Source organism: Nomascus leucogenys, chromosome 3 (assembly GCF_006542625.1).
Source record: "Nomascus leucogenys isolate Asia chromosome 3, Asia_NLE_v1, whole genome shotgun sequence".
NCBI lineage: Eukaryota > Metazoa > Chordata > Mammalia > Primates > Hylobatidae > Nomascus > Nomascus leucogenys.
The window spans coordinates 148,827,843-148,847,391 of NC_044383.1; the positions used below are offsets into that span (position 1 = coordinate 148,827,843).

At 38.9% G+C, this 19,549-nt stretch overlaps 1 protein-coding gene across 1 annotated transcript in view; it reads left to right on the forward strand.

Annotated features, from left to right (window-relative positions):
• The window catches only part of PACRG (parkin coregulated), a 572,095-nt gene that overhangs the window by 332,981 nt on the left and 219,565 nt on the right, over positions 1-19,549 (forward strand). Inside the window, exon 4 of the mRNA XM_003271771.4 lies at positions 16,816-16,965. Coding sequence (XP_003271819.1) covers positions 16,816-16,965 — 150 coding nt within the window. The remainder of the gene's footprint in view (positions 1-16,815; positions 16,966-19,549) is intronic.

The following is a 19,549-nucleotide window of genomic DNA, read 5'->3' on the forward strand; positions in this document are numbered from 1 at the left end:
CTATAAAAATACTGATGACATTCTTCACAGAAATAGAAAAAAACAGTTTTAAATTTTATATGGAACCACGAAAGACCCAGAATTGCCAAAGCTATCCTAAGCAAAAAGAATAAAGCTGGAGGAATCACATCCCCAGACTTCAAATTTACTACAGTAACCATACAGCATGCTGTATGGCATAAAAAAACAGAAGCACAGACCAGTGTAACAGAATAGATAAGAGAGAAGCCAGAAATAAGTCAATACATCTACAGTGAACCCATTTTTGACGAAGGTGCCAAGAACATACACTGGGGAAAGAAAATCTCTTCAATAAATGATGCTGGGAAACTTGAATATCCGTATACACAAGAATGAAACTAGACCCCAATCTCTCACCGAATAAAAAAATCAAATCAAAGTGGATTAAAGACTTAAATCTAAGACCTCAAACTATGAAACTACTACAAGAAAACATTGGGGAAAATCTCCAGGACATTGGTCTGGGCAAAAATTTCTTGAACAATACCCCACAAACACAGGCAACCAAAGCAAAAATGGACAAATGGGATCGCATCAAGTTATAAACCTTTTGCATAGCAAAGGAAACAATCAACAAAGTGAAGAGACATCCCACAGAATGGGTGAAAATAATTGCACACTATCCATTTGACAAGGAATTAACAGCTAGAATATATTAGAAGCTCAAACAACTCTATACGAAAAAAATCTAATAATCCAATTTTAAAATAAGCAAAAGATCTGAATAGACGTTTCTCAAAAGAAGACATGCAAATAGCAAATAGGCATATGAAAAGGTTCTCGACATAATTGATCATCAGAGAACTGCAAATCAAAACTACTATGAGATCTCTTATCCCAGCTGAAATGGCTTTTCTCCAAAAGACAGGCAATAACAAATGCTGGTGAGGAAAAGGGAACCCTCATATGCTGTTGGTGAGAATGCACATTAGTACAACCACTATGGAGAACAATTTAGAGGTTCCTCAAAAAACTAAAAGAGAGCTACCATGCAATCCAGCAAGCCCACTCCTAGGTATCTACTCAAAAGAAAGGAAATCAGTATATCAAAGAAATACTGCCCCTCGCGTATTTATTGCAGCACTATCCACAATAACCAAGATTTGGAAGCAACCTAAGTGTCCATCAACAGATGAATGGATAAAAAAAATATGGGGCATAAACACAATGGAGTGCTATTTAGTCATAAAAAAAATGAGATCCTGTCATTTGCAACAACATGGATGGAACTGGAGGTCATTATGTTAAGTGAAATAAGCCATGTGCAAAAAGACGAACTTCCCATGTTCTTACTTATTTTGGGGTGCTTAAAATTAAAACAATTTAACTCATGGAGATAGAGAGTAGAAGGATGGTTACCAGATGCGAGGGGAGTAAGTGGGGATGGTTAGAAGGTACAAGAAATAGTTAGAAATAGTACAACCTAGTATTTGCTAGCAAAACAGGGTGACTATAGTTGAAAACGATTTAATCTTTCATTTTTAAAGAACTAAAAGAGCATAATTGGATTATTAGTAACACAAAGAATAAATGCTGGAAGTGATGAATACCTCATTTACCCTGATGTGATTATTACACACTGCATGTCTGTAACAAAATACATATTGTTACCTATAAATATATACACCTACTATGTACCTACAAAAAATAAAAGCAAAACTAAATTAAAATACATACAGAAAACCACCATACAATTAAGGGAACCAAAAACCAAATGTTGGTTGGTTCCTTTAAATTACTAATAACACTGATAAATATTTGGTAAACTTAGAATTAAAAAAATGAATTAGCCAGATGTGATGATTCATTCTGTAGTCCCAGCTACTAGAGTGGGAGGCTGAGGTGGGAGGATCGCATGAGCCCAGGAGTTCAGTGTTACCGTGAGCTATGATTGGGCACTGCACTCCAGCCTGGGTCACAGAGTGAGACTCTGTCTCAAAAAGTATATATATGTAAATAAATTTAAAATGAGAGAAGACAGAAATAACCAATATCAGAAATAAAAAAGGAAGTGTCACACAAATCCTACAGACATTGAAAATATCATGATAGGATGTTAAGAACAACTTATCCCTAAAACTTTGAATTTTTCATGAAATGATCAAGGTGGAAAATATAACTTAACAAAACTGACACCCAAAAAATAGAAAAGAAGTTAAAATACAAACACTAATACAACAAATGAAGAAATTAAGTCAGTAATTCAAATCCCCCACACCACAATAGCTCAAGGCTCACATAGCTTCACTGGTTAGTTGTACCGAATGGCTAAAGAAAAAAATAGTCATTTTGTACAAATTTTTCCAGACAATAAAACTGGAGAATACACACTCCAACTCATTTCATAAAGCTAGCATAACCTCGATACCAATATTCATGGATATTATAAGAAAGGAAACTTCCAGGACAATCTCACTCATAAACATCAATGAAAATTTATTAAACAATATAACTAACAAATAGAATCCATCAATATATAAAAAATGATAATACCTCGTGACAAAGTTGGTTTTATTTTAGGAGTATAAGACTGGCTTAACACTAGAAAAATCAATCAAGCCAATTTACAACATTAATGAATTAAAAAATGATTATTTAATAAATGGTGAAAAAGCAGTTGATAACATTTAACATTCATTCATGTTTTTAAAACAAACTGAGAATAGAATGGAATTTCTTTAATCTGATACAGGGAATTTTATCAATCAGAATAAACTAGGTTACATTTCAATAACAACCAATCCCAAAAATCTTAGGGGCTTAAAACAATAAATTACTTAAAACATTAACAATATAGATTTCTGACCTGTACAACCTGTCTGTTGCAGGTTAGCAGCAAGGTTCTGTTCATTATCATTGCTTAGGGACCCGGCCTGATAGTTGTTGCTGGTTCAGTACCACAGGAAACAAGAGCCCAGCAGGTCCACCCTGGAAGGGGCACATTTCACTTCTACTCACTATTCATTGGCCAGACGTAGTCTAGGGCCCATCCAACCTTAACGGGGCCACAACGTGCAATCCTACAAGGGCATTATGAATACATTTTAGAGCCCCTGGATTCTGTTATGTTCCTCTGAAGAGTGTTGTTTCTAATTCTGGCAGACAATTAATTGGACACAGACTCCAAACCTTGTCTTTGCTGTGGTGGACAACAGCTGAAGTTCTTTCATTTTCAGCTTTTTTCATCTTCCAGCTTTTGCTCACCATCTGGGACTACTGGGAATCTCCCCATGTGTGTAATTCTTAGAGGTCAGCTAAGGCAGAGCTTACATGCAAATTTCAGTTTACACCCTCTGCGAGGCCCTCCCTTCCAAGATCCCCTCTTCCAATCTTCTACCTGCTCTTCCAGCCCAGAACTCTCTCTCCAAGTCAGTTTACCTGCTTTCTGCTGCCCCAAGCCACGCAACTTAGCTCTTAGGGAAAAAGCTTTCAACTCACCTTATCAGATGTATTTCCAAATTTTAAGGGCAGACTCCTCTCCAAAGCCAGCCTACTTTAAATTCTTTGGCATGACTTTCAAGGATTCCCACTATCTGTCTGAAAATTTTGTTTTTGACTTTATTTCTTACTGTTTCCCTTCATTCACACCCTGCATTCTAGCCAAACCGATTGTGCCGTAGAACTTGCCTTGCAGTTTTCTAATTCTGTGTCTTCACTCATTTTTCGGAATGCCCATTCTCACATCCCCAGATGCCCAAACATTAAGTGACCTTCGAAGCCCAGCTCCAATATGAATTGTTCTGTAAAGCCTCTTCTGATTCACCTCTCCACTCCCTACCCTCAACTCCAGTCCTATCCCCACTCTGCCTTCCCTCCCCGGCATAACTTTACAGCTCCTCTCTTATGTCACTTAGAACATAATGTTAGAAAGTAATACATCCCCACAGCATTTAATGTCTTGGCTAGTACACAAGAGATGCATCAAAATATTTGCAAGATTAATTTAATAAGGTACATAACTGCTGTCTGTACTGAAATCTGTATAGGTGCCGTAATCAAAAGCATGAATTGGCCATTTGGGCCTGCCACTGTACTATATATTCTATAAAAACTGTCGCATAAGACTCTCTCATATGAAACAACAAATGAAGGGTATAATGATATAGTGCTTTCCATTTATTGGGAGAATTATTTAAGTGGTGAGAGTACATTTCTGTTGATTCATCTACATTCTGTTATGTGATTCTGTTATAAGCAGCAACATACTTTTGTGAGATGGCCTACTAGGAGGAGAGGTGACCCTGGTTGCCAAAGAATTATGGAAATATCACTGCTTTACAAATAGACGGGCCATAACACGGTGGCTTCATTAGGAGAGCTCTAACGAGGTAAGGTCATCTGGCAGTAAAGGGCAGGCGTGCACAGATGCAGCAGAAAAAACCTGAGCAAGAACATTTTGCCAAGCAAAATATTCTGTTAAGGAACACCTAGTGGGGAAAAACACCACCGAGTAAGAGTGAAATATGAGAATCCATATCACAATACAAAAATTACATTGAGAATTCTATTTACTAAGAAAGGAGCAAGTACAATTGACATGCATTACCCTTTACTCATGATCTAATAATTTTACTTATCTTGACATTTTCCAAGTAAATTATTCTGAACGTGATCATAATTATCTTAAAAGTAATGATTTTTAATTTTGGGAAAACAAGTCTAATCTGTTTAAAAAATATTAAAAAGAGGTGTCTGATTTAGGATTATTTTGGTTACCAGATACAGAAAGAAAGTGGTTTCAAATTGTCTTAGACAGTAAAATTTGCCTGGTCACTCGCCAGAGGAAGGAATCAACATCAGGCCTCGCCCTGTATGAAGAGGGGAATGAGGAAGGGTGATCCAGCACCCACAATGGAGGTGGCAGAGATGGAGAGAATGGACAGCTTAGCTGTCCCTGCCAGCAAGGCACAGTACGTTTAAAGAGAGAACCAGCTAGATGCATTTTCAAGCAGAATCCGCCATGCATTAACTGTCCCTTTCCCACTCTCAAATAAATAAATGAACAAACCAATTCTATCACTCTTCTGGTGTAATGTGATGTTGAGGGGCAAAAGCTCTGAAGTCAGACTACCTCATCAAAATTCCAACTCTACCGCATAATTGCTATCGTCCAAGTTAACTACCTGGAGACTCAGGGGCCTAACTTATAAAATTGGGGCAATAGGAGCGGGCTCAGTGGCTCACGCCTGTAATCCCAGCACTGGGAGGCCGAGGCAGGTGGGTCACCTCAGGTCAGAAGTTCAAAACCAGCCTGGTCAACATGGTGAAACCCTGTCTCTACCAAAAATATACAAAAATTAGCCAGGCATGGTGGCAGGTGCCTGTAATCCCAGCTACTTGGGAGGCTGAGGCAGGAGAATCACGTGAACCCAGGAGACGTAGGTTGCAGTGAGCTGCACTGTGCTCCAGCCTGGGGAACAAGAGCAAAACTTTGTCTCAAAAAAAAGGAGGGGGGAGGGGGCAATAATGATATCCAATTTATTGGGCTATTTCAGTGATTAAATGAGCTAATACATAAGGTTATCAATGTTATCCTTGTCATCATTATCATCATCATCATCATTCTCTGCCTAAATTACGGCAACATTTTTTAGTCACCCGGGCTAGAGCCTCAGACTGAGAATCTTCACTCCTGCTCCCATGTGGAGGCTGAGCTGTAGTCAGGAATAGCACTACTGCAGTTCCCCCCTTGCTCTTCAGAAGGTGTCATGAAACCCCACTCCATCACTATTAGTAGTGGGTTATTCCTTAAGCCACCTAAGCACAGGACACAGCAGGCGTCTCGACTGCCTGCTCAAAGTCCATGCTAGATTCTATGTTTGCTGTGCAGCTTTGAACATTTCTCGTGAGCACACGCCAAGTCGGCTGTCCACCAGTATCCCATGCCTGTGGGTACCCTGGGAGGGTGAGAAGCCTAAGCATGCTGAGTGCAGACCGGATCCCAGCTTGCTACTAACTAGCTGTGTGGTCTCAGGCCACCTAACTCTTTTAACTGTCCCAGGGCATTAGAAAACTGATTGCCCAGAGACATTGTAAGGAGTAATGAGATTATACAAATAGAACATTTAGCATGGTGCCCAATCAAGGTGTCAATAAGAATAAATTATTTTTATATCCTTGGTTTTCCTTCATGGTCATGTCTCTGCAGACTTCTAAATTGGGGTCATCAAAAAAATTGATAGATTTGGATTCTATAATATTCATCCAAGTTACAGTAAAAACTTTAGGTGGAAACTGGACTGGGTCAAATATAGATACATGAAGTATCCCACTCAAGGCTGTACAGGCTGGTACCAAATCATTAGTGCATATTACTTGGATACAATTTTTCACAGAGTTAAAAAAGAAAGAAAGAGAAAGCCTAATTTTTCAACCATTCCTGTATCTTCCCTACAAGGAAAACCATAGAGACCTTGCCAGATGCTTTACTGGTACAGTTTATTTATGATCTCCTTTATGAGGAAACATATTAGAATACATGAGGTTAGCTTGGCTGGCCTTATTCCAGAGAGCTCACTCTGACTCCTGGTAACAACTACTATTTTCCTAGGAGCTCCCGAATCACCTGCTTAAATAATCAGTCCTAGAATCACACCAGTTATTGATGTCACGCTTAGCAGTGTGTAGTTTTCAAACTCCTTCTTGGAAATTGGTCTGTTTACCCATCTTGTATTTTGTGCACATCTCATGTCTTGTTTTGTGAAGAGCCTGTGCACATTGTATCTTTCTTTACACTCCACTACTTCTACTGTCTAAACCCTGTGGAAATGTAGACACCTTTTCTCAACCAGAAGAAGAAGTGTAGCAGTCATTCTTTTTTTTTTTTGAGATGGAGTCTCACTCTGTTGCCCAGGCTGGAGTGCAGTGGCGTGGTCTCGGCTCACTGCAACCTCCACCTCCCGGGTTCATTCCATTCTCCTGCCTCAGCCTCCCTTAGTAGCTGGAACTACAGGAGCCCGCCACCACGCCCAGCTAATTTTTTGTATTTTTAGTAGAGATGGGGTTTCACCGTGTTACCCAGGATGGTCTCGATCTGGTGACCTCGTGATCCACCCGCCTCGGCTTCCCAAAGTGCTGGGATTACAGGCGTGAGCCACTGTGCCCGGCCCTAGTCATTCTTAGAAGTGGTGGTGCATGATGCAGCATTGTCTTGGTTTTTACTCTGAAAATGGTCTAACTCCTTCCTTTGGTCACCCTTTCAGATTTCACCCCAATCTTTGCAAATGAACTGAGACAGCAATTTAGGTACAGAGGAGCAAGGTGCTCCAAAGACACGAACCTGCCCCGCCTCTGACAGTGCCACGGTGCTGATGGGTTTACTCTCAGTTGCTGTGAGACGTGCTCATACGTGTGTAAGCAAGTGCAGGCCCAACCTGGGCAACAAGACTATAAAGGAGTATGTTGGATGACATGATGCTTCAGCTTTCATTCTCTATGTCTGGAATATGGGGAGTGTCAAATAGATCATGCTAGGGACTGCATCATGGAGACCATTTTGGTAACTGAATACTTCCATTTACTCAAACAAATAGCATTAATTATGTATCTACATTTAAAACAAAGTATGTCATGGAGAGAATAGCCAAACACTTTCACCAAATACTCAATTATATTCTACAGCCATGAAAGAATATATTTTGATCTATTGAAACATTGAAAAAGAGTCAGCCACTTGTACTGGCAAAACTTTGATGGAAAATCTGAGTTTTGCATAAAGATAGTTACATGACATGCTGTGGTATTTATATATTTTACATATTCTATATGTGTTGAGAGAAAAATCAATATTTTTTATATGACATTTACTTCAAGTAGGAGAAACTTGAAAACAATGAATTAAAGAAAAAAATGTAATCTTATTATAGGCTTACCTCATGTCCATAATAGCTGATCTAAATTGATCATACTTTAATTGCCTAGGAATATGATAAATCAGGCTGTGTCATATTTACTTATATAGCAATTGAGCTCTGTTATGGAAGCAGAAACATTTCTACAATTTTGACATCTAAATTTGGTTTGAAAATATATTTTGAATTCATTCTACTCTATAAAATAGAAAATTATATGGTTGGCACTCCTGAACTAGCAAAATTTATATCCATTGTAATCTAATTCAACTAATGCTATAATGGACCCAAAACATCAAATATTAATTAAATATTTTAACTTCAGAAAAAATAATAAAATTCTATGAGACACTATAATAGACAAATTCATAAAGACGAAAAGTAGATTATCAGGGACTAGAGCAGGGGCATGGGGAGTCTTTGCTTAATGGCTACAGAGTTGTGGGTGATGAAAAATTTTTGGAAAAAGATAATGGTGAGACTTGCACAACATAGTAAATGTAATTAATGCCACTAAATTGTATACTTAAAAAAGGTGAAAAGGCATGGTGGCTCACGCCTGTTAATCCCAACACTTTGGAAGGCCAAGGAGGGCAGATCACTTGAACCCAGAAGTTTGAGACTAGCTTGGGCAACATAGTGAGACCCCATCTCTACAAATATAAAAAAATTAGCCAGGCGTGGTGGTGCGTGCCTGTAGTTCTAGCTACTCAGGAGGCTGAGGTGACAGGATCACTTAAGCCCAGGTGGATGAGGCTACAGTGAGCTGTGATCACGCCACTGCACTCCAGCCGGGGTGACAGAGTAAAACCCTGTCTCAGAAAAAAAAATAGGGGGGGAGTAAATGCCATATTTTATGTTGTATATATTTTACCCACTAAATAAAATAAGGTATTAAAATACACAAGAATGATAAAAAAAACTAACATGCCTGCTCTCAGCCCTATAATGCTATATTTTCTTTTAGAAATTCTAGCCTCTGTCACCTGACCAAAAAAGGAGAGATAAATATTAGAAAGCAAACACAAATTTAACAATATTTTTGGTAATATCATTACATATAAAATCCAACTTAATTCGCTCAAAAACAATTAGATCCAGTAAGGGAATTAAATAAGTTAGCCCATTAACAAAGTAAGTATACAAAAGTCATATACTTTTATGTGTATATTATCAATAACCTTTAGAAAGAATATTGGGATTAAATAATTTTACACAAATAACAACAAAATATAGAATTTCCTTGACTATATCTAACAAAGTTATGCGGGATCTATGTGAAAAAAATACTATAAAACTTTTCCAAGGAACTTAAAGACAAGAAAATTGAGGAGCTATCATGTTCCTAATGGAAAGATTCAGTAGTAAAGATGGCAATTGTCCACCAAATTATTCTCTAATTCTACCAAAGGGCCAAGCACATTTTCTTTTTTTTTTTTTTTTTGAGACGGAGTCTTGCTCTGTCACCCAGGCTGGAGTGCAGTGGCACAATCTCGGCTCACTGCAAGCTCCGCCTCCCGGGTTCATGCCGTTCTCCTGCCTCAGCCTCCCGTGTATCTGGGACTACAGGCGCCCGCCACCACGCCTGGCTAATCTTTTGTGTTTTTAGTAGAGATGGGGTTTCACCATGTTAGCCAGGATGGTCTCGATCTCCTGACCTTGTGATCCGCCCACCTCAGCCTCCCAAAGTGCTGGGATTACAGGCTTGAGCCTCCACGCCCGGCCGCATCACATTTTCAATTTCAACTAATCATCTTAAAGTTTTTCTCAAAAAATAAAGGGTTAAAAATAATGGAGAGAATATTGAGAAAGAACAATGAGAAGCTTCCAGTCTTCCTGCTTTTGCTCTAAGTTGTCCTGCCTTTCCAGACCAAACCAATGTACATCTTACATATATTGACTGATGTCTCATGTCTCCCTAAAATATATAAAACCAAGCAGTGTCCCGACCACCTTGGGCACATGTCATCAGGACATCCTGAGGCTGTGTCACAGGTGCGTCCTCAACCTTGGCAAAATAAACTTCCTAAATTAACTGAGACCTGTCTCAGATTTTCTGGGTTTCACAAGTTGAACATTCTAGAATAGTAAATGTTCATTTTTATGTATTATCTGTTAAAACACAAAGTTACAATCATGAAGAATATATGTAATAACAAAAGAAAAATATGCACTGTATACTGATAATATTTTAGAAAGCAATTTTTAAAAGCGCTTATCTTTTAGTGGAACGTATGTCTATGGAAAAGGTAGTCCCTCCTGTTAGCGTCTCAGTACACAAGTTTCTAGTATTTATTCAGTTTACATTCTATTTTATAAAATGAGGTCAAAGTGCAAATATGCTTTATAGTTTACTTCTTGAGTCACTTGTGTCTTAAACATTTTCCTATTTTAAACTATTTTTTCTATTAGATGACTAATAATTTTATAGTTTTTCATTGTGTGGATAAACTATAGTTTACTTAAACAATTCGCTGTTCTTGGAACATTTAGATTGTTTCTAATTATCAATAATACTGGGCTTAGCATTCTTTCCTACAATGCTTTGTGCACCTTTGCCTAAATCTTTGGACTAACTACCCAGAAATGAAACTGCTGGGTTAGCTGTTGTATGCATTTTTATGGCTTTTAGGTTTATTGTCAAACTGCTCTGTAGAAAGGTTGGAATAGTTTATAACATGGTGTCTGTGAGGGTGTCTCCTCCTTTCTCTTTTCTCAAACCTGTTTCCACACTGACAGTGTTAAATTTTCAACAACTTTGTGTTAACATAATAAAATTACCAATGAAGTTTGTGAAAGGAAAATATCTTGGGCCCCCAAAATCACTCAGGAAGAGTCAAGCTGGAAACTGCTTAGGGCAAACCTGCCTCCCATTCTATCAAAGTCACTCCTCTGCTCACTGAGATAGATGCAGATCTGATTTGCCTCCTTTGGAAAGGCTCATCTGAAACTCAAAAGAATGTAACTGTTTGTGTATCACCTCTCCGTGACCTGGAAGCTCCCTCCTCCCTTCCAGTCTTCCTGCTTTTGCTTTAAGTTGTCCTGCCTTTCCAGACCAAACCAGTGTACATCTTACATATATTGACTGATGTCTCATGTCTCCCTAAAATGTATAAAACCAAGCTGTGTCCCGACCACCTTGGGTACATGTCATCAGGACATCCTGAGGCTGTGTCACGGGTGCGTCCTCAACCTTGGCAAAATAAACTTCCTAAATTAACTGAGACCTGTCTCAGATTTTCTGGGTTTCACAAGTTGAGCATTCTAGAATAGTAAATGTTCATTTTTATGTATTAATTTGTGCATTGTCTGTTTATGTGCCTTGTCCATTTTTTAACTGGAAGATTCAATCCTTTATTGGGTTGTGATAGCTATTTGTATATTAAGGCTATTAACATTTAAAGCATATGTCAGAATTTCGTTTGCTTTTGCCTTCTGTTTGGTGTTTCTTGTTTTAAAAGAAGAAGTAGAAATGTTTCCTTTTTTCCTGATACCACAGTAGTGAATGACATCTAATAATAGAAAAAGTCCTCACTTCCCAAAAAAATCATAAAATAGTGGATTTTATGCCTGAGAAAATTATACATGTAGCATATAACCATTCAAGATAAATAACTTTTACCACCCTTGACTTTAAATTATTTTTTCCTTATTCTTCAGCAATTTCTCTATATCTGAAGCCTCTATCTTGTTTGTTATACTTAAAGCCAGTAAGCAGTACAATAGAAATCCAATTTTCTGAATAGAAAAGTTCCATTTGTTGATCTATAATGTCAGTAGACTCCTCATGTTAGAACCTTTTCAAAACCTTAAATCTTGAGTTCGAAGTCCTCACTTATGTCTTGACAATAGCTTTCAGGCCCATCAACAAAAGAATAAACACATTTCTTCCCTTTCAAGCTACAAAATCATATTCTCTTTATACATGTTAGCATACTTTTTCAAAGGAAAAGAACTTTGTTTCAAAAAAATATCTTTTTGCTTTAATTCCACTGTGACAGCAAGAACAAAAAGACTTCCGACCTCATGGTGTATCTTAATTCTCTGAGAATGAGGAAGAGAAATAGAGGAACTGAAGAGAAAATGGGCAGTGTAAGAAATCCCTGTTAGATGAAGTTAAGAGGCTTTTAAATAGTGCATATCCTGGCTTTGTTTCACAGCTACTGCAGAAGTTTTAGAGCCATTACCTGTCCATTTAGGAGGACTTAGAGCTCCATTTTAGATGCCATTACGCTTAACAGTTCAGGCATTTTACTTCTTGGTCATTGTCAATCCAATAACGTTTATCACAACCATGTTAATTCAGTCAAGGTTTCCTAATAGCTAATATCTAATCTATGTCCTAATAGTTAATATCATTATCCATTGTAAGAGAGATTATTAATGCATGCCCAAATGATCAATTAGGTATAGACATAGACATAAACCTAATAAAAATTTAATGTTAGTGTTACATATGTATATATGAGATATATGAGTATATATATATATAAATTTACTCCTTGATACCAGTATATTCTACAGGGCAAAATTCTTCTCTCACATTGGCAGTAGATCAGCATACCCAGGCTATTTTATTGCAACCTTCGGCGGGCACACACTAAAAGAACAACACTGGGATAAGCCAGCATCCAGTGGCCACAATGGTCACCAAAACCTTTTCTGCAATTACCACGTTCAGGTAGTAATCGCTTTGTTACCTTCCATAGGCTCTCCTACTTATGACTTCATAGTGTCAACAAAACAGCTTTTTTGAAAACACAAAAACAAAACCTACGAAATGGAGTGAGGACTGTATGTGCTCAGTCATACATTTCTTTTAATATATACAGAAATGCAAACAACACACCCATGTGGTTCTGTTCTGTGTCTAATCCTTCCTCACTAAGCAGTTTATAAGACATTTAGCTAGCTGTGGCTCTGAGTCCTTTTTAAGGAGTGGGATGGGAGGGAGAGATGAATAAAGAGAAAAGAAAGAAACCCAGGATCTCAAACATCTGATTCTGTTTGGTTGATAAGGCAAGGTGGGACCCAGGGATTCTTGAGCTTGGGAAAAATCACTACAGCCTCACCCTCCTTTTGTACACACCTCCATACTCCTCCCAGCACTTCCAAACGATCCCAAGAAAGACATACTCCCAGTGACACATCCAGTCAGGGTATCTTTCTACTATCTCAGGTCTTGAATCCCCCAGGGGGAATCTCATGCATGCAAGCTGGAGCAGCCCCTGCAGTGAAAGAACTCCTTGCTGGGAAGCTAGTCCCTAGTGCGCTGCTTCCTCTCCTGGAAACTCTTCCTGTAAATGACATCTACTCAGCCCTGGGGTTTGTTCCTGCAACTGGGAGCCTTCCCTTAACCCTAGACTAGGCACGGGACTTGATTGTCTGCTTAAACGCCCTGTCCTTCTTATGTGTAATTGTCACATTTGTCATACTTGTTTAATATCTTCTTCCATACTATTTTACAAACCCCAAGAGGTTGGTACCATACTTCCCTGATTCATTTCCATCTTTCCAATTCCTAAAACAGTGATGGGCATGTGATACATGCACTCTCAATAGACATTTGGTGAGGGAAGCCTAAGTAAGTTAATACAGGTCAAGTGCTCGGTTTAATTCCTGGCACATGGCAGTGCTCACCACATGTTAGCTACAGGTGCTGTGAATCACACACAGATCTGTGCAGTTCTGAAGCCTAAACCCGTTGAGCAGAGTTGGTAGACATTTTGAAAGAATGTCACTGCCCCTAGTCCTCAGAACATTTCTGGCCTCCCAGTTCTCCTGGTAACCTGAGCTTGTCAGTACGTAAAGCTCACTAACCCCTGACATTCTAAAAAGGCAAAACAGCTTTTAGATCGGATAAGTCCAGACAGAGAGTCTCTACTGCTGGCTGTGCAACACGCTGCGTGCCTTCTTCCTCCTCACCTTCTCATGGTGATCTGAAACCTTGTTCTTGAATATCTCATGACTCCAGCTCTTAAGCTAAATGATAGCATTCTAATTTTAGTTGTTTTTCAGCAGATATATTTTGTCCTGCAGTGTGTCTAACTGCTGCTGTAATGAGCCATCGTGCTGCTGAGTTCTATGGTTATATTTAGGTTGGTTCCCTGAGTGAAGGCTGAGCCGTCTCTTTTCATTACATTTGTATTTACTTTCAAACTAAACAAGAACAGAGTCTGGACTGGACCAGAAGTTGTAGGGGGCTCTGAAGTGTTCTCATGCAACAAACCCTAGTTCGTTGCTAAAGGGGATGAATCTGACCACATTTTTTTTTTTAAACTTCCTAGTGATTCCAGAGGAAATGGCTGTGAAACCGCTAAATGATACCTTATATTCTAGGACTTTTAACAGAGGATTTGGTTTAGTTCAAACTAGCCAGGCATAAAGGAAGCACTTAGGATAAGTTTGAACTAAACCAAATCTTCGGTTATAAGTCTTGGAAAATAAGGTATCATTTAGCGGTTTTGCAGCTATTTCCTCTGGAATCACTAGAAAATTTTAAAAAATAAAGTGGGGTATGAGTCATCCCTTTCAGCAACAAACTAAGGGCTGTGGTATAAAAACACTTCAGAGCACCCCGCAACTTCTGCAGCCAATGGAAGCGGGTAGGGGGCTCTGAGCAATTTTAGCAGGTGGTGAGATGATCAGATATGCTTGAGGGAGGTTAACCCAGCAGTACCTTGAAAGACAGGTTGGGGAAGTGGAGAAAGACAGAAAAGAGATCTGTACAAGAGCAGGCCAGTGCTCCAGTGAACGCATCCCAAGGATCAGAACCAGAGGAGTGGCAATAAGAATGGAGACCTAGAGGAGAGAAGGCGAGGATGCAGAGTGAGACCAAAGAGAGAAGATGAGGATAGAGACTGAGACCAGAGAAGAGGAGGTGAGGCTGGATCAGGACCAGGGGAGAGGAGGTGAGGCTAGAGACCAGGACCAGAGGAGAGGAGGTGAGGATGAAGACCAGGACCAGAGAAGAGGAGGTGAGGATGGAAACAGGGACCAGAAGAGAGATGGTGAAAATGGAGACTGGGACTGGAGGCGAGAAGATGAAAACAAAGACCAGGATGAAAAGAGAGAAGGTGAAGATGGAAGCCAGGACCAGAGGAGAGGAGGTGAGGATGGAGACCAGGACCAGAGGAGAGGAGGTGAGGATGGAGACCAGGACCAGAGGAGAGGAGGTGAGGATGGAGACCAGTACCAGAGGAGAAGAGGTGAGGATGGAGACCAGGACCAGGGGAGAGGAGGTGAGGATGGAGACCAGGACCATGGGAGAGGAGGTGAGGATGGAGACCAGGACCAGAGGAGAAGAGGTGAGGATGGAGAGTGAGACCAGAGGAGAGGAGGTGAGGATGGAGACCAGGACCAGAAGAGAGGAGGTGAGGATGGAAACTGGGACTGGAGCAGAGAGGGTGAGGATAGAGACTGACACTGGAGGAGAGGAGGTGAGGATGGAGAGTGAGACCAGAGGAGAGGAGGTGAAGATGGAGAGTGAGGCCAGAGGAGAGGCAGTGAGGATGGAGACTGGGACCGGAGTAGAGGAGGTGAGGATGGAGACCAGGACCAGAGGAGTGCTGGTGAGGATGGAGAGGGAGACACAAATTCAAGAGATACTGCAAAAGGAAAACCAGATGATTTGGTAACATGAGGAATGCGAAGGAGGAGAAACAGGCTTTGACCTGGAGTGACTGGGAACAAGGTTTATCTTTACTAAATATGAGGAACATAGGGAAGAAAAGAAAGTTCAGGGAGGAAATTTAGTCTTTGGAACAAACTAAATTTGAGGTTCTGGCAAGATCCAGGCTGATGGAAATGTGAGCTGGAGTTCAAGAACAATGTCAGGACTGCCTCAGAGATGTATTGACCAAAACATCATTTCTTTTTATAGCCTGGGTCCTTTTGTCCCTTCACAGTGGCATCTGCTTTAAGGTCATAGTCAATCTTTTTCATTAGAAGGTAGAACATCTTACAAATAATAGCCTTTGACTTCTTCTTGGAGTCATCTGAGGCATCACATTTTATTAATCACACTTTTGACCTTCTATAATAGATGTTTTATCTGGCTCTTCTACTTAAACCATGGTACATTTGGCTATCTTAGAAAGTGCATAACAGGCTCCCATGATTGAAGAAACTGGGGCCAAGAAAGTGCCAGTAAGTTGGCCAAGCTCACATAGCCAGTTATCAGCATCCTGATTCCTAACCCCCTGCACTTCCCACTGGCACAAATGGTGCCTTTCAGACGCTACCTGGTGGCATCTCTTGCTCTGTCTCTGCAGTACAGCTTGTTACTTTGCACTCAGAACTGTTTCTTTAGAAGTATCATATTCCTGTGGTCTCCTATAGCTTATGTGTTGATTCCTCCTAACTGAACTTTAAAAAATTTTGCTTTTCTTTCCTACTTTCTTGAGGGCCTAAACGTAGTCACTTTATGTTCACTTCTACCAAGAATATTCTCGGTGTTTGTAACGAGCCTATAGTTTTGAACACCATGCCCCACCCTCCTTCCCAAATAAATGTTTGTTCCATGTTAATGGTTTTAAGAATGGTATGGATTGTTGCATGAAAGAGATTGTTGCATGAAAATGTATCTGTTGTCAACCCGCATGGGTTCCTTTAACTCCAGCGACACTGAGTGATCTTTTGTCTTTCATACTGCTTATCCAACTCAGAGCCCCCGCCTCTTCTACGAGGGGAAAATGAGCTGCATTCCTAGGGCTGGTGAGAAATCAGTGCCAATGGGGAGAATAAACAGTAATCAGACAAGATTCCATTTAAAACATTAGGGTTGCAATGTGTCATCCAAAGCTGTAAAAATAAAGGCCCATGGGTCCCCCCCAGTAGAGTGCAGTTTAATTAAATGCAACCACAAGACAACTTTACCTTAACCTTGTAGAACGGATGCTTTCTATTAAAATATTTTCTGCTTGGTCCTTCTTTTACCGTATAGATGCCTTGAACCTCCGAAACCGACAGGTCATCTGTGTCACTCTCAAGGTCCTCCAGCATCTGGTTGTGTCAGCTGAGATGGTGGGCAATGCCTTGGTGCCTTATTACCGTCAAATCCTCCCTGTCCTGAACATCTTTAAGAATATGAATGGTGAGTGAGCCCACGAGTCAAAATGTCTTTTAAGCCAAAGAAAAAGGGCGTGGTTTGAAGTAGAGTTAATTAGCAACACGTTTAGGATTTATTATTGCATATAAACCACAATCCATTTGGAGATCTAAACAGCATATTCCCACCCCTTCTCCAGCTACTCCCTAGGGAAACAGTAAAATTAACAATTTCATTTACTACTCCTCACGTACAGCTTACTTATCAGTACAGAAGCGCTGAAGCAGTTCTGTAAGCTTCCAATAATTAAATTGTGAAGTTTTTTAATGGTCTTTTGAATACATTAGTAGGTTTTGCGTTTGTTCTTTTTCTTGATAGTGATTCTAACTGTAGATACTTCCTGTTACAATTTCAGTCAGCTTTTTTCCATTGGTTTAAGATGAATTTTTAAGCACTGTTATTAAAATCTGGTAAATGGTTTTGATGATTCATTTATTTTTTGTAGTATTATTCTATAAGCTTTGGAAAACACAGATGAATTCAGATGGCTCTATTTTACCCTAACAAAGATATTAGCAAGTTTTTGGTGACCCTTGGCAGGCAGCGGATGTACATCTATTCATTAAGAGTGTGATTTTCTTGAAATGATGAGTCTAATTTTCTTTTTTGTTGTTAATTTTGAAGTTCCATACTTCTCACATGCATGGTATAAGTCAACATTGAAGTTATTTCCTGACAGCAGTATCAATAAGTTAGTAATTTATTGGAGCACTGAGTGAAACTTTTGCAACATGGTCTACTCATCGTACATTCAAGAAAAAAAATCAAAAAAGAAGCTGAGTTTACGGCAGCTCCTGCCACAAACAGACTTTTGTTTGGAATCACTATTTTTTATATTATTACTCAATTGCTATTATGTCTGCTCCAGGCATAGACTATTCAGGAAATCATGGAATTCTCAAGAAGCTTTTAGCTATCTTTCAATAGTAGAACCGGCTTATATGTTAAATACTACACATATTTAGAAAAATGACTTCAAACTGGAGTTATAGGAGCTTACAAATGCCTGTAAGGGAGTGCTTGCAATGGTATTCTGTTCAAATTATTTGAAGAGCTGTGGGTAAGGTGGACATTCAGGCAAGATGGTTAGTCTTTAAGCAAAGTAATAACTGGGTTTTAATAATTGAGTCTCTTATTGTCAAAACTTAATGTTTTAGTAACAACGTTCCTGCATTTGGAAAATACTTATTTAAGTAGTCTTCATTCGTAGTTCATATTTTTACCATATAGTAGCAGCAAATATCCATGAAGTTATGGGAGACTCCAGATGTGCACCTTGTTCAACTAAGGTCCATAAAAGAAACTCTAACTGCACACCTTATATTTAGATTCTAGTAACTTGAGGGAGACAGAGATAAAGATGTTCTGATAGAGATGAGAGCATTATTAAAGAGATGGAAGCATCAGGGAACAGCCACCCTCAAATGTCTTAGTTTACATTTTTGAAGTGTGCGATTCACTAATATTTCCTCAGTAATCCTCGTGCAAGCCTATGATGCATGTACTGGTACTATTTCCATTTAATTGTTGTAAAAGTTGCCTCTTGTAGCTTTTCTCCCATGTGAACATTTGTTTCTGTACTTGATGATCATGGAAGATGAGCCTGAACACATTTTTCCTTTCTTGCCTGAGTATGAAGGAATAGGTAGCTACTGCAACACTTCGTGCTTTTGTTGGTCACACAATAAAAGCTAGAACTTATATCTAAGCATCATTCTGTATCCCTGTATAAACGTAGAAAATCAGTAATGTTCAGAGGACAATTAGAATCTTTTTTTATCCTCAAGGAAATCTATAAAGATGGATAAATATTGCTGCCACAAAGACAGATAAATCTTGTTGGGAGCTCTAGACTATTAAACAAAACAATTGGTTTCTACTGCTTTCTCATTATAGTTTTTCTTTAAATCTTTAACTCACAGGTGTTCATATACTTAACAAAGAAAATTATTGACTTTAAGAATAAATCCCTAGTAAGATTTTATCAATGTGGGACATTTAAAGTTCATACTAGAGTCCTTAATTGGTTCCAAACTCAGCTAATTCTTTTGGAGTCTTTCTAAATGCATGCATCAGGAATTCTACATTTAAATTATTTTTCTGCTTAACATTTTTCTGACATTTGAAAGGAAAAATATTATCTTCTGCTTCATTTTCTACTTATCTTAGAAACCTGTCACAACAATGCCAGCCTGCAGTTTGCTGTATTTTCAGAGGGTCCTATTACAAAATTGGAGCATTCTAGCTATAAAAACTTAAAACTGTTCCTTATAGTAGCTATGTTACCCTAGATCCAATTCTATCAGAAAAAAAAAGCTTATCACAGGATTTTCAATTACATTAGAATTTTCACTAGAAAAATGATTTAGCTTTAGTAACATTTTAATAAAGCCTGCTTTATCATATACATTACAAAATTATATATACTTATTTTATTTAAGCAGATGTCCTTAGTAACAGATATAATTATTTACAATTAAAATTACATTAGAAATTGACAGTATGTAGCAGTAGAAAAAACTCTTCCTAAATTTCAATGTATTTGAGAACAATTGCACATTTCTGTATT